This window comes from Xenia sp. Carnegie-2017, unplaced genomic scaffold, assembly GCF_021976095.1.
Source record: "Xenia sp. Carnegie-2017 unplaced genomic scaffold, XeniaSp_v1 HiC_scaffold_24, whole genome shotgun sequence".
NCBI lineage: Eukaryota > Metazoa > Cnidaria > Anthozoa > Malacalcyonacea > Xeniidae > Xenia > Xenia sp. Carnegie-2017.
This window is the reverse complement of record NW_025813487.1, coordinates 11,192,436-11,217,418: the sequence shown is the minus strand read 5'-3', so window position 1 is coordinate 11,217,418 and position 24,983 is coordinate 11,192,436. Positions and strand designations below refer to the sequence as shown.

Genomic DNA, 24,983 nt, shown 5'->3' with positions numbered 1-24,983 from the left:
TGGGAAAAGATTTTTTTGGGGGTGCGACCTGAAATCGACGTGCGGGCTGAAATTGACTGAATCTTTTCTTTGTAGCTTTCAAATATTCTAGAGTTTTGAACATATCGAGCACTTAAAGTGATTTATGAACCTTTGTCATTTAATTGTACTTCGATACATTTAATACAAAAGTGCAAGTTTAAGGTGCAATTAATACATTACCTAAAACGAAGAACTTAACTAAAAACGATAACAATTGCTGTAGTGCTCATTGCAAGCTTAATTCTAGTACTAAGACTAAGATGATATGACAATGCGATGTATACGTTTTTGCTCCAAGATAGCACGAATGCATGTTTACACTCTCCAAAGAGTTGGAAATGGGACCATGTCATTGGAACTCTAAGTGGATGATTACATGAGCTATGTTAGCTGGGATTCGGTGAAGCGATAAATGATTTTGGCAAATGAAAGAGATTAAACACTTATCATCATATTAAACTTCTTGAGCATTTTCACCATATTCTGACTTTATAAATACGCAAAGCATTTAAAATTAAAACAAGTAATGAGGTCTAATTTGAGAATTACAACAGGAATGACTTGTGGCACTTAATGCGTCGACATCCTTTCAGGCCTCACTGAATCTCGGTTAGTCATGTAAACAGCCTCTAAAAATTGTACAAAGAATTGTGTTCACGATGTTGCAATTCGTGTTAATTCATAGGATATTTTAAAAAACACTTGAGAAAAACGACGATTTTTTTGAGAGCAAACATGTTTCGAAATTATCAGAATGCCATCTTCAGTGCAGAATGATTAGTGTTAAGTAATATGATACATAATATGATATGAGTAAATTAATTACAATGAGTATTAAGTATTAATAACTATAACGTAAGTTCTAAAAATAAGTATTAAGAATTTATAACAAAAGTATTATTATAAAGTAAATATAGTGTTGTAGTGGTGAACTTGGATATTTAAATCGGGATTAGTTTTATTAATGTGTAGAGCTTCCTTGATTTTGAGTGAGAAAGTGGATTGATCAGTGTCGATGATTTTAAAACAGGAAGGTGAGAGTTTGTTTTTACATGAAGGAGAGGCTTGAAGATGTTTGTAGATAGTGGAGTTTTTGTCTGTGTGAGTATGTTCCTTTATCCTGGTAGATAATTGGCGAGAAGTTTCACCAATATAACGGGAATTACATCCCGCACATGAAAATTGATAAACTACCATAGATTTAGAAAGTTCGGGAAGTGGGTCTTTAAACGAAAATAAAGATTTTATTTTGAAAGATGTGAAAATAAGTTTAACGTCAATGTCAGTGCAGTAGCGTTTAATGATTTGTGTGAGTTTGCGTTGTGTGTGTCGTGAGTAATCACCTATGTAAGGTAGTTTGAAATAACGTTTATTGTCAGGTTGTTGTATATCGTTAGTGTTAGTTGTGGAGTTAGATGAGTCAGTGCTTTTCTTGTTGTCCAAATAGTGTTGTATAGTGTTGTTGATGAAATGAAAAGGAAAAGAATTACGTTGGAGAGTGAATATTAGTTTCTTTAAATCACGTTGAAAGCCGATGTCTGTGTTGTTGAGTTTCCGTGCTCTGTCGGTCAGTGTTCGTATCAGTCCAATTTTGTAATTTAATGGTGTGAAACTAAAAAAGTTAGTCAGTAGTCCTGTATATGTTGGTTTGTGGTACGTAGAGGTCATACAGTTTTCATGTGATTTAGTTAGTAAGATGTCAAGAAAGGGTAACTGATTGTCTTGTTCGGTTTCGTATGTAAAGTTTATGCTTTGATGTTGTTTGTTGATGTATTCGTAAAAGAGTAATGCTTCGTCTTTGTTATGAAAAATACAAAAAATGTCGTCAACGTATCTGCGATAAAATAAAGGTTTGTTGTTGCTGTAGTTATTTAACCAGTTTCGTTCGTGAAAACCCATGAAAATGTTGGCTAGAATGGGTGCCAAGGGTGAGCCCATACTTACCCCGTCAATTTGGTCGTAGTACTTACCGTTAAATAAAAAATGAGTCTCGGCCGTAGTGATGTTAAACAATAGTTTTAGTTCTGTTCTGCTCATTTTGAATGTAGGGTTGTTGGTAAAATTAAATCAATAGCAATGTCTATGGTTTCGGTCAGTGGTATGTTGGTAAAAGGCTTTCAACGTCAAAAGAAATAAAGAATTTGTCATGTGGAGCGTTAGTGTTAAAAGATAAAAATCATCGATAAAACTAAAAGAATCTTTAGCAGAATGGTCATTAGGTATTAGGGGTTGGAGTAAAGAGCTGAGGTATTTGGCTAATTTGTAGTTATACGAATTGATTGAAGAATTTATAGGTCTGATAGGAGGTATGTCATTGATATCGTTTAATTTATGAAGTTTAGGTAAACCATATAATCGAGCTGGCTGTGAACCTCTAGGGTATCAATGACATACGTTTACTACGAACTACGATAACGAAGAGATCTAAAGAACTACGAACACTGGATAGGGACCTGACGAACAAAACAGAAGAAATCAAAAGCTTTCTTAACCCAATTGACTGGCATATCTTAAATAAAGCCCTCAAAAAGAATGTCGACAAACAACTAAACAAAATATTTTCGACACACCGTAAGAAACTAAATAATTTGACCAAAAGCAAGGCTATACCATTCACTCATAAAGACACTGTCACCAACCTATCATCTGTAAAGCTAAGTGAAGATGAACTTAACGCTCTAAAAAACGGTCTCAACTTCAGCATCAAACCTCCAAAAATCCACTCCTCCGACATTCTGGCAACATTCGAACGAATCCACTATTCATTAAGAAATAAACTTATCAAACAAGAGGACTATTCAATACTAAAAACGGAACTTGGTCACTTGGCACACACGTACGTAACTTCCTACCATCCAACTCCTAAAGACCTGAAGAAACATAAAATTCTAAGGAACATCCGTAATAATGACAAAATCATTGTTCTTAAACCTGACAAAGGCAATGGTGTAGTCATTATGGATCGTCAGGTATACATTAACTCTTGCCTCACTAAAATTAACAATTTATCTAAGTTCAAACCACTCGATCATGATCCTACAATTTCCCGTGAAGCAAAGTTACAACGACTGCTACGTAACTTAAAGAAAAAAAACTCTATAGACGAAAAATCATTTCAAGAAATGTACCCTAGAGGTTCACAGCCAGCTCGATTATATGGTTTACCTAAACTTCATAAATTAAACGATATCAATGACATACCTCCTATCAGACCTATAAATTCTTCAATCAATTCGTATAACTACAAATTAGCCAAATACCTCAGCTCTTTACTCCAACCCTAATACCTAATGACCATTCTGCTAAAGATTCTTTTAGTTTTATCGATGATTTTTATCTTTTAACACTAACGCTCCACATGACAAATTCTTTATTTCTTTTGACGTTGAAAGCCTTTTACCAACATACCACTGACCGAAACCATAGACATTGCTATTGATTTAATTTTTACCAACAACCCTACATTCAAAATGAGCAGAACAGAACTAAAACTATTGTTTAACATCACTACGGCCGAGACTCATTTTTATTTAACGGTAAGTACTACGACCAAATTGACGGGGTAAGTATGGGCTCACCCTTGGCACCCATTCTAGCCAACATTTTCATGGGTTTTCACGAACGAAACTGGTTAAATAACTACAGCAACAACAAACCTTTATTTTACCGCAGATACGTTGACGACATTTTTGTATTTTCATAACAAAGACGAAGCATTACTCTTTACGAATACATCAACAAACAACATCAAAGCATAAACTTTACATACGAAACCGAACAAGACAATCAGTTACCCTTTCTTGACATCTTACTAACTAAATCACATGAAAACTGTATGACCTCTACGTACCACAAACCAACATATACAGGACTACTGACTAACTTTTTAGTTTCACACCATTAAATTACAAAATTGGACTGATACGAACACTGACCGACAGAGCACGGAAACTCAACAACACAGACATCGGCTTTCAACGTGATTTAAAGAAACTAATATTCACTCTCCAACGTAATTCTTTTCCTTTTCATTTCATCAACAACACTATACAACACTATTTGGACAACAAGAAAAGCACTGACTCATCTAACTCCACAACTAACACTAACGATATACAACAACCTGACAATAAACGTTATTTCAAACTACCTTACATAGGTGATTACTCACGACACACACAACGCAAACTCACACAAATCATTAAACGCTACTGCACTGACATTGACGTTAAACTTATTTTCACATCTTTCAAAATAAAATCTTTATTTTCGTTTAAAGACCCACTTCCCGAACTTTCCAAATCTATGGTAGTTTATCAATTTTCATGTGCGGGATGTAATTCCCGTTATATTGGTGAAACTTCTCGCCAATTATCTACCAGGATAAAGGAACATACTCACACAGACAAAACTCCACTATCTACAAACATCTTCAAGCCTCTCCTTCATGTAAAACAAATTCTCACCTTCCTGTTTTAAAATCATCGACACTGATCAATCCACTTTCTCACTCAAAATCAAGGAAGCTCTACACATTAATAAAACTAATCCCGATTTAAATATCCAAGTTCACCACTACAACACTATATTTACTTTATAATAATACTTTTGTTATAAATTCTTAATACTTATTTTTAGAACTTACGTTATAGTTATTAATACTTAATACTCATTGTAATTAATTTACTCATATCATATTATGTATCATATTACTTAACACTAATCATTCTGCACTGAAGATGGCATTCTGATAATGTCGAAACATGTTTGCTCTCAAAAAAATCGTCGTTTTTCTCAAGTGTTTTTTAAAATTGCTGCTAATTAGAAATCATAGGATATTCATGATTAGAATTTGATCTTAGCATAACTGCTGCTGCTTTTTTACATTCTTCACTAAGTCTGACTGCATTAATAAGTTATCCCTCGCTATAACCTGTGTATTGGATTCTTGGTCTTCCTGTAACCGGTATGATAGCTTTTACGTTGCTTAACAACTTCAAATCTCATTTGTTAAACCTGAGCCCATGCAGTTGTAATATAGGAGTATAAGGAGTCATATTTATATCAGCCATAAGTCAAACAAAAGGGCAAATCCTCAACTAAATTTTCACATGTTTTTGGCAACAAAGTTTGACAGAATTAACTAAAAAACATGCCGACAGAACTTTTAGTTTTACCCTTGATTTAGAACAGTAATTTCATGTACATGAAGACCAATATCTTCTTTTCCGTCAGATTGTTGTTCATGACTGTTCAATCGGGGATAGATTACATCAACTAAACATGTATTAAATTTTTACGATATTTACCAACACATTTGTCCATCCTACAAACTCTAGGTATTTATGCTTATGTTTATGAGTTACCAAATGATTTTTTACATCAGACTAATTACGAAATTTCGCAATTCAAAAACTGGCTGTTTTGAACATTCATCTGGTATATACAAACGAGATATCCAATCACAAAAATGAATTTTGGCAATCTCTTCCTTCTGAAATAGCTTCACTTTTGTGCGTCATTTTCTCTCTGCTACCAGACTTCTTTCACGAGTTGCCTCAATTGCATATAGTTCGTATATCTTAGTATCCATATTAAAACTCTGATGATGAAGTTTTTCTCTTTTTATATTTTAGTCACCAGCGGATTTTTCATTAAACATCTTCAATCTGGAAAGTGCATTCGCAACACAGGGTTGATGGCGTCGACAATATTTAAACAAAGAGGTTTTTATTATTTGGAACTTTCTGATAACTGTCTTGATCCAGCGGCTCAATTCACCTACTTAGATAATGGTAACATAATGAAACTAAATGTACCGGGTTGCCTTCGACCAAACCAGATATTTGGACCTGGTTATGGCCTTCATATGCTGTACATCCACTTCAGTGAAAGTGGAAGTATTAATCAAATAGTCTGCTCCACATCTATAACCCAAACATCATGGGGAGGTCTGACAATGAAGTACGATCAACACAGCTATGAAGACAGATGTTTGGTGAATGGTTCATTTTCACCTTTGAGAGACCGTCAAGGAGTTGACGCTTACATAAGGGTAACCAACTGTGATGAAAGATTAAATAAAACATTTCATTTTGGTAAGGTGATGTGAAATAATTCCAGAATTTGTCTCACACTTGTATTATGTGCATATCTAAAAAATTACAATTTACCTTTCAAAAGTTATATCTGTTTATTTGTAAACAACAATTCTCCTTGTATTAGTATGTACTTTTGCTCAGCAAAAATTTTACTTCAATTCTAGTGTCACATACCATACAGTCAACAACACACAATTTACTTGGCTCCACTTTAAAAACTTGTTTATGGAAGAATGTTTCCGAAAAATTTAGCAGCATTGAAGAAATCACTTAATCAATAATGTATTATCCTAGCTTAATTATACAAGAATTCATAGTTCAATAAATGTTTATAATAACATTGTGAAATTAACGTCAACAGAAGGTCCATTTGCACTGCATCATTCACCATAATTTTTATCTAAAAATTTGCAGTCCTTGCTCAACTCTTTTAATTTTCAAAAAAAAATTTACAAATAAATTTCTGATGACGCTATAGGAGAACAATTTTTCAAATGCAGATCTCACAAATTTAGAAAGTTATGTAAAAATAAAAAAATAATACACTGAGAGAAAGAAGAAAAAACTATGACTTGTACTTTTCATATCAACCCACATCCTTAATTTTTATTTTTTATTAATTTAGGCTCGCTTACATGTTCTGGACATAGGATTTTGAACGTCAGCTGCTCCAATAACCAATACATGAAAATAAAGACTGCATCATATCGTGGATTGACTAAAGGAAATATCTGTGGTTCAAGTTACAACTACAGCTGTAGTGTTGATGTAACATGTGATCTTAAAGGACACTGTGATGGCCAACACAAGTGTAAAGTACTTGTAAATGATAACCTTTTCTCTTCCAATATTTGCCCTCAACTTAACAAATATCTTTACTTTGAGTATGAATGTACAAACGATCGGAGGTCACTTAAAGAAGATAGCTGCAGTAAGTTTTATACATCTTTAATTTCAGGCATATAAATTTTCGCAGTTTAAATCAGGCATTTCAAAGCCTGCATGATTCCTACTTGACTTCATATCATATCAAATTGTGGTATATGTATGCTATTATGAAATGCAAATACTTTTTTAATAGTTTGTGAATTTTGTATAACACATTTTCCATTCTACAACACTTTGTCCATTCTTCAAAACTTTCTCTATTCTACAGCATCTTATCTATTCTACACGCAAAATATTTCATAGTAAAAAAAACACAAATTAAAAATTGTTTTGCATTTGTATTCAGGTCATATTTGCGATCTGCCAATATTAAATGATAGGAGAAAGTTTCCAGACTACTTGTTCACGGCCTCAGCCGCTTTAAAGGATCACAGTGCTGACGCAGCTAGAATATCCAGTGGTAGTTCATGGTGTCCTCCTAATGCAAATGGCAATCATTATCTTCAGCTTAATTTCCAAAGACATTATGAGATCGAAACCCTTACAATCTTTGGGGACAGTTCAAGCCCAAAATGGGTGTACGAGTATCACTTGAACGTCAGCAATGATCTTGTAAACTGGGTATCCGTTCTGAATGAAAACTTAGAAAAGGTAACATTCATAGAAAAGATCAATAAAAATTCTCGTATTTTCTTGATTGGTTATGTACGTTAAGTTTTATATCAAAAACAGGTATGCCGAGTTTAGACAGTGAAATCTTTACGACGATTGAGCTATCCAATCTATCTTTGTTTCAATACACAATTATGATGTTACACAATGTTCTTGACTTTTGAGCGTTTTAGTCTTGAATTTACAAAGATCATGAAGACTGATTATGAATACTATCCTCTTTCTTCAAAAATGCTTTTAAATATGTTCGTTTCTTTTTCAGGCGTTTCAAGGAAATAAAAATGCCTTTACAGACGCCGCCATAAAGAATTTCTCTCGCCGTATTAGAACGAGAGGATTGCGAATCATCCCGACGAAATACGTTGGTCAACCATGTTTACGGATAGAAGTTTGTGGAAGAGGTAAGTACTGAATACAATGTTAGAATTATGCTTGTCAATATGTTTGAATACTAATCTTTCTGCTCATTGAAAAAAATTAGAAAGATGTTTGACTATGGAGGTTTTGATTTACCAAAAACTCATAAACTTTTGTTTAGCCGCAGTAGCAAGAATTGCTTCGTTTAACATTAGTACAAAGTTTCGAAGCTCATCAACTTTAACTTTTACTTGGGAACCACCCAAAACCAAAGGACAACATGGCGTGAATTTTAACTACACGACATGCCTCTCAAGAACAGAAAGTGGTGTTTGCTTTTTGAAATTCAAAACCATGAATAGAGAATGGGGAGCGCATCAACTGAACGCTTCAACAAAGTACTTTATACAAATTCTCGCCAATGGTGCCATGGGGGAAGACTTTCGCAGCGAAAGTTTAGGATTTTATACAAATGGAAGTAATGTTCAAATTTTTTATGATTTTCATATAACCCCATCATACATATATATATATATATTATTATGGATAACATTCCTGGATAAAAGAGCGCTCAATATTCTATATATTAGAAGAAAGGCTACTTATCCTGAAAGGACGTAAAAAGAACATTTTAAATAAACGTTCCGATATGTTTAGTGCATGCCGTCATGTAACTTAACACCTTTTAGTCGATGTATATAGTCAGCAAATAAAATATTATCTGTCAGTTGCCTGAAGATCGCCCTACGGCGTGAAACTCTGAGTAGCGACAGCAAACAATTGTCCATTTTATTTTAGTTCATTTTATATATATATATATATATATAAAATATAAAATGAACTAAAATAAAATGGACAATTGTTTGCTGTGCGATCTTGAATCGCCCTACGGCGTGAAACTCCAGTAGCGACAGCAAACAATTGTCCATTATATTTTAGTTCATTTTATCTTACGCTCTTCTAATATATAGAATATTGAGCGCTCTTTTATCCAGGAATATTATCCATAATAATATATAAAATATATATATATATTATACAAAGTGTATAACAATGTGCCCTCCCGCTATCACCATAGTAAAATGGTGCCTCCTGCACTTGGGACACAGGACGTACGGTTTATATTCCTGTTTATATATAATGTTTATATTCCTTTTGCAAATAATGTGTAAATTGTACATGTTATTTTGCGTGACGTTCGTCGTAGCTTAGTCATACATATCTATCACAAATTATTTCGTTTTTGGAGAATAATTAGAAATTTTATTATTTGTATTTTCTAGAACCATTAACAAACTCCGTAGAAGCCACAAAAAGAACATTGATCTACGAGCTTTCATTTCCAAAGACACAATTTCAGTAAGTTCATGAAAAATTGAAAAATAAAAACTGAAAGTTCAAAATTTCAAATATTAGCTTGAGAAAAAATGTACGGTATTTAAAAATCCTCTTAATGTACACAGCCAGATTTCCCACACGCAGTCTGTTTAGATATCATCCTTTAAATGACATTTTTTCTTTTAAGGTATTTCTATGTGGTTGCTTTTAAGATAGAAAATGGACAACAACTATTGTCATCTGAACAATACAAAACAAAAGATCTTTTGACGTACGAAGAAGCAATGACATCGAAAGATTCAAAACCTTACATTGCTGCTGTAATAATAAACGATACCCAAAGAAACGAAAAGCAATTTACTCTTGGTGATGGTCGATACACAAATGAACCAATAAAAGTGTCAAATAAGTCACGAAGTTTTTATAATGGACCGTTGGAGCCTGGAACAAGCTATAGAGTTTTTCAAAGAGTCATTGTTGACAATGTTAGTGTGAAATACATGTACTATTAACGACTTAATAATCGTAGCACAAGTAGCACCTGAGAGAGAGCAGCAAGGAGGGGAGGGTAGTTGCCTTTAGAATGGGGGTAGTTTTTAAAACTAATGTTAATATTCTAAAGTGAATGGTGTTAGCCCTGTAGATTGGCCAAGTTAGTAGAATCCCTAAAAGGACTGTTAGTGTTTCGTAGTCTGAAGATAACTACCGCTAAGACTGTCAAAACGTCAGTCAACATCAACACCAACAATCCTTCTCATGTCTTTAATTATACCTGGGCGATTTACATCTACAAACATGGTTAGTATTTGAAATTAGAGTTGAGTAATTTACATATTTAAGTATAATTGATATGAAAGAGCCATTTTTTCGCATTTTTCCCTTCTAAAAACAATGTGCCTGCCTTGCTGGCACCATATAATGACCATAGGCGTACGAAGGGTAGTAAATACTTTTTCCTACTCACAAAGAAGGTTTCGCCGTGTTTTTTCCCGACTAATGTTAAAAATTTGTCCAACTTTTCAATTTTTAAACTTTCTTGGGTGAAGGGAGGGAGGGTGGGCAGCTATGAGTATGACGTAGTGTCTTTGTAGCACGTACGCGTCTTTGTTCATTTATAGAATTGAGCGAGGCAATTGTAAATTTATAAATTCCAAAGCATTCAAAACTTTGGGGCCCAAAGTTGCCATTTTCCTTTCGTAAAAAACATCAATATATTTTTTGAGATGTTTCCCATTGCGCCATACCCACCATGGTAAATACACTGACAGATATTTGGCTCATAATTTAAATATTGATGATATTTTTTATGCCCTTTGCAATCATTTAAAACGTAGATGTATGAGATTGAGCAGATATATTTGAATAACATAGTAAATTTTTTTAATAGGAAGACCAATATTCTACAGAATGGAGTGACACCTCTGAAACTAGTCGACCTAAAGGTTTGTGATATAGCTTCTCCAACTTCTCATCAAATTTATAATTTGACCAAACCGTTACTTTTCTACCTGTGTTTTAGGAAGACCAACTGTACTAACGAACATGACAAGCAATAATGTTGAAGCAAAAAAAGGTGAAACGGTCATCTTAGCATGTTCTGCGCAAGGCGAACGCCCACTAACTTTCTCCTGGACAAAAAACAACAAATCAATACAAAGTTACGTTGATAATCACGCTCACTTTCCAGTTTCATTCACTATCGTGCATGTCAAGGATGAAGATGATTTCGGCGAATACGTTTGTCATGCACAAACTAAATTTGCAAGCACTAACTACTCAATTGAAATAATTCAAGAGGCAAAACCAGGTAATCAGTATCTCTAATATTATCATAGGTGCAGAACAGTAAAGAATATAGCAATTCGTAACTGTATATTTTATTAGATTACTGGCTTCTGTTAGACAATTTGATTTATGAGTTTTATTCGTCAGAAAATGAAATTTAGTGACTGCCACTACGGTAATCACATGCGTAAGATAGTGCTTGGCACAAAAAAAGCAAAGAACTGTCCCTACAGCAATTAAGTTCTCTATACTGTCGCACTGAATGCTATAGTTGGCCATTTTCGTTCACGTTTTGCAAGGCATTTTAAAGAAATAAATAATGATAACTTGATAATACGTTAGTCAACCATGTTTACCGATAGAAGTTTATGGAAGAGGTAATTACTCCATACAATGTTAGGATTATGCTTGTCAATATGTTTAAATACTAATCTTTCCGCTGATTGAAAAAAATTAGAAAGATGTTTGATTATGGAGGTTTTGATTTACTAAAACCTCATAAACTTTGTTTAGCCGCAGTACCAAGAATTGCTTCGTTCAACATCAGTACAAAATTTCGAAGCTCATCAACTTTAACTTTTACTTGGGAACCACCTAAAACTAAAGGACAACATGGCGTGAATTTTAGCTACACGACATGCCTCTCAAGAACAGAAAGTGGTGTTTGCTTTTTGAAATTCAAAAGCATGAATAGAGAATGGACAGCGCAACAACTGAACCCTTCAACAAAGTATTTTATCCAAATTATCGCCAGTGGCACGATGGGCGAAAGCTTTCGTAGTGAAAGTGTAGGATTTTATACAAATGGAAGTAATGCTAAAATTTTTTATGATCTTCATATAACCTCATCATACATATATGTATTTATGATACCGTACATCCGTACATCCTGTGTCCCAAGTGCAGGAGTCACCATTACACAATGGTGATAGCCGGAAGGGCACATTGTATATACACTTTGTATATATATATATAATATTTATATTCTTATTGCAAATGAAGGGTAAATTGTACATGTCATTTTGAGTGACGTTTGTCGTAGCTTAGTCATACATATCTATCACAAATTATTTCGTTTTTGAGAATATTAGAAAACTTTAGAAGCCACAAAAAAAACATTGATCTACGAGCTTTCATTTCCAAACACACAATTTCAGTAAGTTCAAGAAACAATTGAAAAATAAAATTCAAAGCTCAAATTTCAAATATGAGCTTGAGCAAAATGTTCGTTACTTAAAAATTCTCTTTATGTACACAGCAAGATTTCCCACACGCAGTCTGTTTAGATATCATCCTTCAAATGACATTTTTTCTTTTAAGGTATTTCTATGTGGTTGCTTTTAAGATAGAAAATGGACAACAACTATTGTCATCTGAACAATACAAAATAAAAGATCTTTTGACGTACGAAGAAGCAATGACATCGAAAGATTCAAAACCTTACATTGCTGCTGTAATAATGAACGATACCCAAAGAAACGAAACGCAATTTACACTTGGTGATGGTCGATATACTAATGAACCAATAAAAGTGTCAAATAAGTCACGACGTTTTTATAATGGACCGTTGGAGCCTGGAACGAGCTATAGAGTTTTTCAAAGAGTCATTGTTGACAATGTTAGTGTGAAATACATGTACTATTAACGACATAATAATCGTAGCACCAGTAGCACCTGAAAAGGAGCAGTAAGGAGGGTAGGGTAGTTGCCTTAAGTAGGGAGTAGTTTTTAAAACTAATGTTAATATTCTAAAGTGAATGGTGTTAGCCCTGTAGATTGGCCAAGTTAGTAGAATCCCTAAAATGACTGTTAGTGTTTCGTAGTCTGAAGATAACTACCGCTAAGACTGTCAAAACGTCAGTCAACATCAACACCAACAATCCTTCTCATGACTTTAATTATACCTGGGCGATTTACATCTACAAACATGGTTAGTATTTGAAGTTAAAATTGAGTAATTTGCATGTTTAAGTATAATTGATATGTAAGAGCCATTTTTTCGCATTTTTCCTTTCTAAAAACAATCTGCCTGCCTGGCTGGCACCATAAAATGACCATAGGCGTACGAAGGGTAGTAAATACTTTCCCCAACTCACCAAGAAGGTTTCGCCGTGTTTTTTTTCCCGACTAATGTTAAAAATTTGCCCAACTTTTCAATTTTTAAACTTTCTTGGGGGGAGGAGGGGTGGGCAGCTATAAGTAGATGCAGTATCTTTGTGGCACGTACGCGTCTCTATTCATTTATGGAATTGAGTGAGACATTTGGAAAATTATAAATTCCAAAGCATTCGAGACTTTGGAGCAGAAAGTTGCCATTTTTCTTTCGTAAAAAACATCAATATATTTTTGAGACGTTTCCCATTGCGCGATACCAACCATGGTAAATACACTGACAGATATTTGCCTCATAATTTAAATATTGATGATATTTTTTTATGCCCTTTGCAATCATTTAAAACGTAGATGTATGAGATTGAGCAGATATATTTGAATAACATAGTAAATTTTTTTAATAGGAAGACCAATATTCTACAGAATGGAGTGACGCCTCTGAAACTAGCCGACCTATAGGTTTGTGATATAGCTTCTCCAACTTCTCATCATATTTATAATTTGACCAAACCATTACTTTTCTACCTTTGTTTTAGGAAGACTAACTGTACTAACGAACATGACAAGCAATAATGTTGAAGCAAAAAAAGGTGAAACGGTCAGCTTACTATGTTCTGCGCAAGGCGAACGCCCACTGACTTTCTCCTGGACAAAAAACAACAAATCAATACAAAGTTACGTTGATAATCACGCTCACTTTCCAGTTTCATTCATTATCGTGCATGTCAAGGATGAAGATGATTTCGGCGAATATGTTTGTCATGTACAAACTAAATTTGCAAGCACTAACTATTCAATTGAAATAATTCAAGAGGCAAAACCAGGTAATCAGTATCTCTAGTATTTTCATTGGTGCAGAACAGTAAAGAATATAGCAATTCGCAACTGTATATTTGATAAGATTACTGGCTTCCGTTAGACAGTTTGATTTATGAGTTTTATTCGTCAGAAAATGAAATTTAGTGACTGCCACTACGGTAATCACATGCGTAAGATATGCGTGGCACAAAAAAAGCAAAGAAGTGTCTCTACAGCAATTAAGTTCTCTATACTGTCGCACTGAATGCTATAGTTGGCCATTTGCGTTCACTTTCTGCAAGGCATTTTTAAAGAAATAAATAATGATAACTTGATAATACCGTTGGTCAACCATGTTTACCGATAGAAGTTTATGGAAGAGGTAATTACTCCATACAATGTTAGGATTAAGCTTATCAATATGTTTAAATACTAATCTTTCTGCTCATTGAAAAAAATTAGAAAGATGTTTGATTATGGATGTTTTGATTTACCAAAAACTCATAACTGAAAATTATGTATATGATCATGTGATGTCGAAGCAGCCATGCTGGTCGAATATTGGTCGAATATATTGACTTTAAAAGCATTAAATCAACATAAATACTTTTTACTGTATCAAAAAATCACATTTTTTATTTCAAGATAAGCCCAAGGAAAACGAGAGAAACTTTTTAGCAGTGTTGATCGTCTTCGTCATTTGGCTCGTGGTTTCATTGGCAATAATCTTTTATATGATGTGTTGTCGTCGTAGGAGCTTCTCAATTCAAGATCAAAATGACGGTGTACGTGGAATGAAGTTATTCTCGAGAGGTTTCGGGGCAGAGCGCTTGCATGACGATTTGTAATTTACAAGTCATTTAAGCTCCTGTTAAAAGCAATCCAACTGTAACTGCGGCTAGACAAGTACTACAGTAACTATTTATTCTAAGTCTATAACAATGATTACAACCCAATCCTAACTATATCATGTAAAGATGAGGAAAAGACGCCATCTTGAACGGTGGCAAAAAGCAAAGTACTCAGTGAAAAATAAGTAAAAAGAAAATTTAAAAAACTATAATTTCAAGCACCAAAGTACATAGAAGAAGCATATTTCAGTCGTACATATCGTAAGTTTTGTCACCTTTCAAGATAGCGGCTAACCTCACTCTAGAATTTGGCGCAGTAAAGTATCTAATAAACTGGGTTCTAGGTCTTTATATAACAACATTGTTGATTAGCTTGTAACAACAAAGCCTTCTTTTCGTGTTTTTCTTAATAATATATCGAATACGTGATACAAATAAACTAAATTTGCAACTAGTAAAGATGTTGCTCCCATAATTTTTAAAGGAGATAAGCAGAATTGCCTTTGAGTTGACACAATCAATGTTCCCAAAATTCTTTTAAAAATCAGCTGTTAATGCATATTTTACAAAAAATGACAATGATCATCAAGTACAAACATCGTATATTTTTTGAAAGCCTTTTTGAAAGGAAGAGTAAATTTTTCCCAACTCAAAATGAAATACCATATTTCTTGATTTCGAATTGCACGGCATAATGTATTCATAATTTTTTCTCCTGTCATTGCGCACTTGATCCGCTTCAAAATTTTTCTTGTACAAATATCTTACAAGATTTTGGGTTGATTTTTCCAGAGCTTGGGTGGAAAACTAAATACAATCTGTAACAAATTCAGATTTGAATACTGAAAGTAAACATTTGAAATTTTGGATTTTGTTTCACCGTCCTTTCTCTTATATCCATGAAACTTCCCTTATTTAATTGCTCCAACTTGAATAGAATCATTGAGTAATTCGCAAATTGATCCTCCAGGTCTTAAGGTTTCACTTGTTCGTCATGTTCATAAGGTAGAAAGCTAACCACAATGGTTCCGGTGCATTTGATGTCTTTTTCACAGATCATGGCGATATTCACCTTTTAAGTGTTCGTTTTTAACACAAGTGAGAGCTTCTGGAGGCTTTCAATCTTTTCTAAGAAATTCTTTTTCAAAATTTTTCAATTCTTTAAAGGTATATCCTTTCTGATTCCAACATCATATTTGAACTTTTACTTTTTATTAACAAGCTCAGTTGCTGATCAAGGCAGACTAAAGATAGTGAATTTCGGTAAACGTTAATTATTTCTAAGGATCTGAAAAATTTATAGAACTCACGACTTTTTAGTTCCAAACTCAACATTTAGCTTCTGACTTGTGAAATTCCACTTTAATCCACGACGTTTCTCTTCTTATCCACGATATTCAACTCCTGACTTACGACATTCAAACCACGACCCACGACATTCAAACCATGACCCATGACATTCAAACCACGACCCACGACATTCAAACCACGACCCACGACATTCAAACCACGATCCACAGCTATTGGCACATCCTTGCCATAAGGAACTAAGCTTACAGAACTTATTTCGCCGTAATTCCTCATTCTTTAAATTCCTTTATTAGTATGAACGCAATAAGCCTGTAACTTTATGAAAATTGGCTTCAAAAAATTATCGAGTCGTTAGAAATGCAGCCAGGAGTCCTTATTTACGTACTTGTATACGCAGTTTTACTACTGGAACAAGGTATAGTTTTTAAACGTGTTTTGTTAGCTGTGTCGACATTAATGAGCAACTACGGCGAATGTTTACTTTCAAATCCGGCAATTACCTCCGATCTCAAAAGGAATCTCATGACTAAATAGCAATCGAGTGAAAAAATCTTAAAATTATATGACGTTCGCAAGGCAGTATCATCTTAAAGCACCGCTTGACATTATCTGCTGTGTTCATGCAGTGTGGACATTTTTAACAAGACTGTTTCAAAAACGCGTGCAATTGTTTGCATGACAAACTTACTTTTCAATGAAAAACACGTAAAATGATTATATACATGTGTCATGTATCGTGTGGCGAATGATGTATATTCGGCAAAAATTTGTGCGGTCGACAGCAAAATATATAGCTTGTAAAATTGTATAAGGACTGCCACTATATCGCTTGTCAAGGATAAAAGAGGACTGCCACTATAAGGTTTTTACAACATCAGTCAACATCAACAGCAACAGTCCTTCTTAAGAGCTCTTTAACCTAGACGATCTACAACTACAAACATTAAACATAATTTTGATACGCCATCAATGCCATCATAAATGCCGAGCAGCCACGTCTTGTATATTTTAGCAAGCTTTATATGACAGAAGACGTATCAGAATTCTCGCACTTTATTTTGTCTAGTTTGGCTAAAAGTAGAATAAGTTTTTAAATCTAGCACAAGGATGAACATGATTACAATAACAGCATAACCACGTTTCTCATCTTGTGAGATGATCGCAACCACGTTCATCAAAGAATACGATAAAGTAACTGCGTAAAAGCACTATTTATTATGCGCATTTAATAAAAACGATAAGTTTTTTGTTTATTTTAAAAAAACTTGTCGTTTTTATTAAATGCGCATTAGCAATAGTGCTTTTACGCAGTTACGGTAATATTATTCACCACTTTGCACAATAATATGATGGAAAGGTTTCCCTATCAGACTTTCGGAAGTTTGAAAAGCTCACAATTACTGAAGATGGCATCATGACATGTTTATTTTTAAAAAACTTGTCGTTTTTATTAATTGCGCGATACAATAGAGCATAAATAGCATTGAAATTCTCATATATAGGTTCTGAAGGATTCTTCATAAAGCATGTCCTCACTGGGATGTGTGTAAAAGATACAGCCATAATACAGTCATCAGATTTAGGAAACTGGGGAAGTCTTTCCTATGTGGAGCTTTCTGACAACTGCCTTGCTCCAGCTGCACAGTTCCGATTCCTAAATACCAGCGCTATAATAAACATCAAAAGACAGGGTTGTTTAGCTGGACTTAATAGACCGTTTAACGGCTTTAATCTTAATATGTTTTATCTATACGTTGATGCGTTCAGTCCTTATAGAGACGCCTGCACTGCAATCAATGCAATAGCACCAACATCTTGGGGTGGTTTGTCAACACGAATTTACAATGTTCCTACTCCTTTGTGTGCAGTCAACGCTACATTCCCTGAACTCAGAGACAAAAAAGGTGTTGATCCGTATTTGAATTTGACTCCAGATTGTTCTGATACTGCAAACAAGCGATTTCACTTTGGTAAGTTTTTTTCATTAACGAATAGTGGACTTTAATTTATTGAATTTTATGCGGAAGTGTCTCACTCCTTGTAGGGCAGCGTTGTCAAATATCAAACTGAAAGAAATCAATTAGAAACTCGTTTAACAGATGTTTTATCTATATGTTACAAATAACCAATGTGTTTGCTGTGATTCAGATAAATGCTTTTCTCATTTTCAATTTAAGAATAAAAATCGGGAATTTCATTGGCTCTAGTGCCTTTAATGTGTTTCAGGTTCAGTCACGTGTTTTGGACAGAAGATAACAAACGCCAACTGTCCCAAAGGTCAATACATGATTATAAAAACTGCGTCGTACCGTGGACTGAGTGAAGGGAAAAATTGTGGTTCACATTATAAAAACTTTAGCTGTAGTGTTGATGTTACATGTTATCTGAAAAGACATTGTGATGGTCGACGAGAGTGCAATGTAACTGTTGATGACGGTCTTTTTCTCCCTTCCAATGTTTTTCCTGGTTTGAACAAGTATCTTTACTTTGAATATCAATGTAGCAATAACATGACGTCATTCAACGAGTCCTGCCACAGTAAGTTGATGAAGTTGAGTAAAACTGTTTTCAATGCTGTCTTTCAAGCAAATTGTCTGTCTCTCAGCATATGACAAGTCCTTTTTCCAATTGTCTATTTTCTGCATTGAACATTCGTTACCAATAACATCGAGCAGTTTTTTTAAATTCCCATGTATGTGACATTTTCTTAAACTTTGAGGAAAAACGAAGAATTTCATCTGAAAACAACTCAGTAAGACAAATATTTCCTTTACATCGTTCGTTGCTCGAAACATATTTCATTTGTCAGACTTGTTCACATATTCATAAGTTTCCAAAATTATTTCTACGTGGTCACGAAATTTTCCAACTCCCAAACTGGCTGTTTTACCCCTGAAGACATCAAAAATGTTTATAGTGGATCTTAAAAGTTTATCTTGTATACGAACTTTAAACATCATTAATACAATCAAAGAATGTATTTTGCTGATCTTTGTTTTAAATAAGCTTCATTTTTGTGCGTCATTTTCTCTCTGCTACCAGACTTCTTTCACGAGTTGCCTCAATTGCATATAGTTCGTATATCTTAGTATCCATATTAAAACTCTGCTGATGAAGTTTTTCTCTTTTTATATTTTAGTCACCAGCGGATTTTTCATTAAACATCTTCAATCTGGAAAATGCATTCGCAACACAGGGTTGATGGCGTCGACAATATTTAATCAAAGAGGTTTTTATTATTTGGAACTTTCTGATAACTGTCTTGATCCAGCGGCTCAATTCACCTACTTAGATAATGGTAACATAATGAAACTAAATGTACCGGGTTGCCTTCGACCAAACCGGATATTTGGACCTGGTTATGGCCTTCATATGCTGTACATCCACTTCAGTGAAAGAGGAAGTATTAATCAAATAGTCTGCTCCACATCTATAACCCAAACATCATGGGGAGGTCTGACAATGAAGTACGATCAACACAGCTATGAAGACAGATGTTTGGTGAATGGTTCATTTTCACCTTTGAGAGACCGTCAAGGAGTTGACCCTTACATAAGGGTAACCGACTGTGAAGAAATACTAAATAAAACATTTCATTTTGGTAAGGTGATGTGAAATAATTCCAGAATTTGTCTCACTCTTGTATTATGTGCATATCTAAAAAATTACAATTTACTTTTCAAAAGTTATATCTGTTTTTTTTGTAAAAAAACAATTCTCCTTGTATTAGTATGTACTTTTGCTCAGCAAAAAATTTTACTTCAATTCTAGTCTCACATACCATACAGTGAACAACACACAGTTCACTTGGCTCCACTTTAAAAACTTGTTTATAGAAGAATGTTTCCGAAAAACTTAGCAGCATTGTAGAAATCACTTAATCAATAATCTAGTATCCTAGCTTAATTATACAAGAATTCATAGTTCAATAAATGTTTATAATAACATTGTGAAATTAACGTCAACAGAAGGTCCATTTGCACTGCATCATTCACCATAATTTTTATCTAAAAATTTGCAGTCCTTGCTCAACTCTTTTCAATTTCAAAAAAAAATTTACAAATAAATTTCTGATGACGCTATAGGAGAACAATTTTTCAAATGCAGATCTCACAAATTTAGAAAGTTATGTAAAAATAAAAAAATAATACACTGAGAGAAAGAAGAAAAAACTATGACTTGTACTTTTCATATCAACCCACATCCTTAATTTTTATTTTTTATTAATTTAGGCTCGCTTACATGTTCTGGACATAGGATTTTGAACGTCAGCTGCTCCAATAACCAATACATGAAAATAAAGACTGCATCATATCGTGGATTGACTAAAGGAAATATCTGTGGTTCAAGCTACAACTACAGTTGTAGTGTTGATGTAACATGTGATCTTAAAAGACACTGTGATGGCCAACACAAGTGTAAAGTACTTGTAAATGATAACCTTTTCTCTTCTAATATTTGCCCTCAACTTAACAAATATCTTTACTTTGAATATGAATGTACAAACGATCGGAGGTCACTTAAAGAAGATAGCTGCAGTAAGTTTTATACATCTTTTATTTCAGGCATATAAATTTTCGCAGTTTAAATCAGGCATTTCAAAGCCTACATGATTCCTACTTGACTTCATATCTTATCAAATTGTGATATATGTATGCTATTATGAAATGCAAATACTTTTTTAATAGTTTGTGAATTTTGTATAACACATTTTCGATTCTACAACACTTTGTCCATTCTTCAAAACTTTCTCTATTCTACAGCATCTTATCTATTCTACACGCAAGATATTTCATAGTAAAAAAACACACATTAAAAATCGTTTTGCATTTGTATTCAGGTCATATTTGCGATATGCCAATATTAAATGATAGGAGAAAGTTTCCAGACTACTTGTTCACGGCCTCAGCTGCTTTAAAGGATCACAGTGCTGACGCAGCTAGAATATCCAGTGGAAGTTCATGGTGTGCTCCTAATGCAAATGGAAATCATTATCTTCAGCTTGATTTCCAAAGACATTATGAGGTCGAAACCCTTACAATCTTTGGGGACAGTTCAAGCCCAAAATGGGTCACAGAATATCACTTGAACATCAGCAATGATCTTGTAAACTGGGTATCCGTTCTGAATAAAAACTCAGAAAAGGTAACATTCGTAGAAAAGATCAATAAAATAAAAATGCTTGTATTTTCTTGATTGGTTAAGTACGTTAAATTTTATATCAAAAACAGGTATGCCGAGTTTAGACAGTGAAATCTTTACGATGATTTAGCTATTCAGTCTATCTTTGTTTCAATACACAATTATGATGTTACACAATGTTCTTGACTTTTGAGCGTTTTAGTCTTGAATTTACAAAGATCATGAAGACTGATTATGAATACTATCCTCTTTCTTCAAAAATGGTTTTAAATATGTTCGTTTTCTTTTTCAGGCGTTTCAAGGAAATAAAAATGCCTTTACAGACGCCGCCATAAAGAATTTCTCTCGCCGTATTAGAACGAGAGGATTGCGAATCATCCCGACGAAATACGTTGGTCAACCATGTTTACGGATAGAAGTTTGTGGAAGAGGTAAGTACTGAATACAACTATGGAATTAATTATCAACTATGGATGGCTATGTATGGGAATTACGTTGCTTAGCAAGGAAAGTTTTAATATTCTCCGATTTTGATTGTCGGTATATTTAATTATTAACTATTGTTGCACGCCGATAAAAAAATTTAGAAAATGTTGAAATTTTGAGGTTTTGATATGCCAAATCAACAAGTTATACAGTGGCGTTTTAGTCGAAATTGTCTTGTCTTTATTAACAGAAAAAAGTTAAAAATTGCTCTTACTTTATAAACATTGTTTAGCCGCAGTGCCAAGGATTGCTTCGTTTAACATCAGTACAAAGCATCGAAGCTCATCGTCTTTAACTTTTACTTGGGGACCACCTAAAATTAAAGGACAACATAGCGTGAAATTTAACTACACGACATGCCTTTCAAAAACAGAAAATGGTGTTTGCTTTTTGACATTCAAAAGCATGAATAGAGAATGGACAGTGCAAGAACTGAACGCTTCAACAAAGTATTTCATTAAAATTCTTGCAAATGGTACGATGGGTCAAGACTTTCACGGTGAAAGTGAAGGTTTTTACACAAACGGAGGTAATGCTCAAATTTTATATTTTCCATATAATTACATTTATATAATACATATTCCAATTGCAAATATGGGATCAATAAAAAATTAACTTGCTTTGGGCAAGGTCTCTCATAATGTGGGACGCCTGGAAACCGCCCATGCACAACGCCTCCTACTCCAAGATGCAGACTTGGATTTTTATATTCGTATGGTAAATTACTCTAAGGTGTCAATGGTAAATTCATTTTGTGTAATGTTTATTGCTGCTTAGCACATGTAAGAACAATACGGCCCAATTGATGAATTACAGAACCCTTTTCAATAATAAAGATTGAAGTTTTTTTATACATCCTGTATATACTTTTTCAAATTTGGTGATTTTTCTTTGGACATCTAGCATCATGCGAGAACGAGCGAAACAGATGTACTCTAAGAATAATTTGCAATTATTTTTATTTTTAATAACCAGAACCATCAAGAAACTCCATAGGAGCTACAGAAAGAACATTGACATATGAGCTCTCATTTCCAAAGACACAATTTCAGTAAGTTCAAGAAAAATTTAAATAGAAAACCATAGAAATTGTATACAGATGAGAGCTTTAATGAAAAGTACGGTCCTTAAAATTTGTCTTAGTTTATACCCAACCAAACATCCTACACACAGTCTGTTAATGAAATTTCATCCTTTAAAATGAGATTTTTGTCTTTGCTCATTCAAGGTACTTTTTCTTTGTTGCTCTTAAGAAGAAAAATGGGAAACAACCATTGTCATCTGAACAATACGAAATAAAAGATCTTTTGACGTACGAAGAAGCAGTGGTATCGAAAGATTCAAAACCTTACATTGCTGCTGTAATAATGAACGATACCCAAAGAAACGAAAAGCAATTTACTCTTGGCGATGGTCGATACACAAATGAACCAATGAAAGTTTCAGATAAGTCACGACGTTTCCATAATGGACCGTTGGAGTCTGGAGCGAGTTATATAATTTTCCAAAGAGTCATTGTTGACAATGTTAGTATGTTTACATGAACTATTAACAACTTAAGTTACAATAATCAAAGTGTCAAAACCGCAATAAAAGCAATGGGAAAGGGCGGGAGTCACCAGTAAAATTTTCAAAACGATAGCTTTCATCAAAATAAAATAATTTAGTTATATAGATGACTTGCCTTTTAAGTCTTTCTGGCAGGCAAATTATTCCCAAAGAGAGGTTAGCCATTTTTGCTAGTGTTGTCCAAAAGCACACGACCAAACCTGCCTGCCAGCACAGCGTAAACAATGCAAGTTATTTATAAGTAAGTTTTATATGTAAAAACCGTTTTTTAGTTTTTCCTCTTTCCAAAACAACCTTGCTGGCACTATTGCATGCCATAGTATTTGTTGGCATGCACGCATCTTTGATGCAACAGGTTAATTAATGTAAATGTTCTTTCATAAAAAAAACTTAAATGTATTTTGAGACGTTGTCTTTTGCAAAACACCCACCATGTTAAAGACACTTAAATACATTTGGCTTGTAATTTAACTATCACATGGACGATGTTTTTAATGCCCTGCATGGTATTTTGTCGAAAAGAGTCGATATATTTGAAGTCGATTGAATGAAATAGTTAAATTTTTAAATAGGAAGATCAATATTCTACAGAATGGAGTGACGCCTCAGAAACTAGTCGACCTACAGGTACAACAGGCTAGTGATATAGAGTCTCAATTTTATCATGTAATATTTAACATTCAATGAAACTGTTACTTGTCTACCTGTTTTTTAGAAAAACCAAGTAAGGCAAAGAACACGACAAACAGTAATGTTACAACCGAAAAAGGAGAAAAGGTCAAATTACTATGTTCTGCGCAAGATGAAGGCCCACTAACTTTCTCCTGGACAAAGAACAACAAATCAATACAAAGTTACGTTGATAATCACGCTCACTTTCCAGTTTCATTCATTATCGTGCATGTCAAGGATGAAGATGATTTCGGCGAATACATTTGTCATATACAAAGCAAATTTGCAAGCACTAACCATTCAATTGAAATAATCCAAGAAGCGAAACAAGGTAATCTGTATCTCTAGTATTTTCATAACTGTAGCATCAAATGTACATGACATGGGTGCCATAGATATTCAGATGCTTAGCTAGAGCACATATTTAATCTGTGATGCAAATAGTTTGTGTTCGCTCACTGCAAAGACAATACATGAACAATGATAATGTACTGCTGCGTTTGTTTATGGGAGGTCAAAACAGCCATATTTAGTAAGCTTCTCTAAAGAGCCATATTAACAGTGCTGTAGAAGTGGGGGGTGGGAGTGCTTGAGGGAGGAGCCCCCCTTCTACCTTTGAAATGGGTAATTTTCCATAATTTCATGGCTTCAGCTTCGTCAAGAGAGCCCCCCCCTCTGATAAATTTAGTTCTACAGCACTGGCCATGTATGATATACGGTGCCGATTTTCAGCACAGTATAAAATAAACAAAAATTCTTTTTACTATATGAGTTTCTACCAACATGGCAGAGAGTGAATACACTCTTTGTGGCATGATTAAAACTTGTAGGCTGGCTATGTTATTTTGGACGTCCTCTGTTGACCCTGTGCTATCAATCA

The 24,983-nt window shown here is 34.1% G+C and overlaps 2 protein-coding genes across 4 annotated transcripts in view; both read left to right on the top strand.

Moving 5' to 3' along the window:
• The window catches only part of LOC124450352, a 29,666-nt gene that overhangs the window by 2,634 nt on the left and 2,049 nt on the right, over positions 1-24,983 (top strand). The window contains exons 4-17 of one of the 2 annotated variants that reach the window (XM_047001008.1): positions 5,658-6,119; positions 6,748-7,053; positions 7,357-7,661; positions 7,945-8,083; positions 8,221-8,517; positions 9,323-9,398; positions 9,565-9,862; positions 10,765-10,819; positions 10,897-11,184; positions 11,676-11,972; positions 22,838-22,913; positions 23,091-23,388; positions 24,004-24,058; positions 24,147-24,434. In XM_047001008.1, the coding sequence (XP_046856964.1) occupies positions 5,658-6,119; positions 6,748-7,053; positions 7,357-7,661; positions 7,945-8,083; positions 8,221-8,517; positions 9,323-9,398; positions 9,565-9,862; positions 10,765-10,819; positions 10,897-11,184; positions 11,676-11,972; positions 22,838-22,913; positions 23,091-23,388; positions 24,004-24,058; positions 24,147-24,434 (3,240 nt within the window). Of the gene's footprint in view, positions 1-5,657; positions 6,120-6,747; positions 7,054-7,356; positions 7,662-7,944; positions 8,084-8,220; positions 8,518-9,322; positions 9,399-9,564; positions 9,863-10,764; positions 10,820-10,896; positions 11,185-11,675; positions 11,973-22,837; positions 22,914-23,090; positions 23,389-24,003; positions 24,068-24,146; positions 24,435-24,983 lie in introns of both variants that reach the window. The other variant, XM_047001007.1, reaches the window with a different exon arrangement.
• On the top strand, positions 12,246-15,382 carry LOC124450355. 2 transcript variants are annotated; one of them, XM_047001010.1, is made up of 5 exons: positions 12,246-12,318; positions 12,483-12,780; positions 13,679-13,733; positions 13,811-14,098; positions 14,718-15,382. In XM_047001010.1, the coding sequence occupies exons 2-5, from the start codon at positions 12,580-12,582 to the stop codon at positions 14,918-14,920; spliced, it is 747 nt and encodes a 248-aa protein (XP_046856966.1). In that variant the 5' UTR covers positions 12,246-12,318; positions 12,483-12,579; the 3' UTR covers positions 14,921-15,382. The 2 variants fall into 2 exon arrangements, with proteins under 2 accessions (XP_046856966.1, XP_046856967.1); XM_047001011.1 differs by lacking the exons at positions 12,246-12,318; positions 12,483-12,780 and adding an exon at positions 12,989-13,092.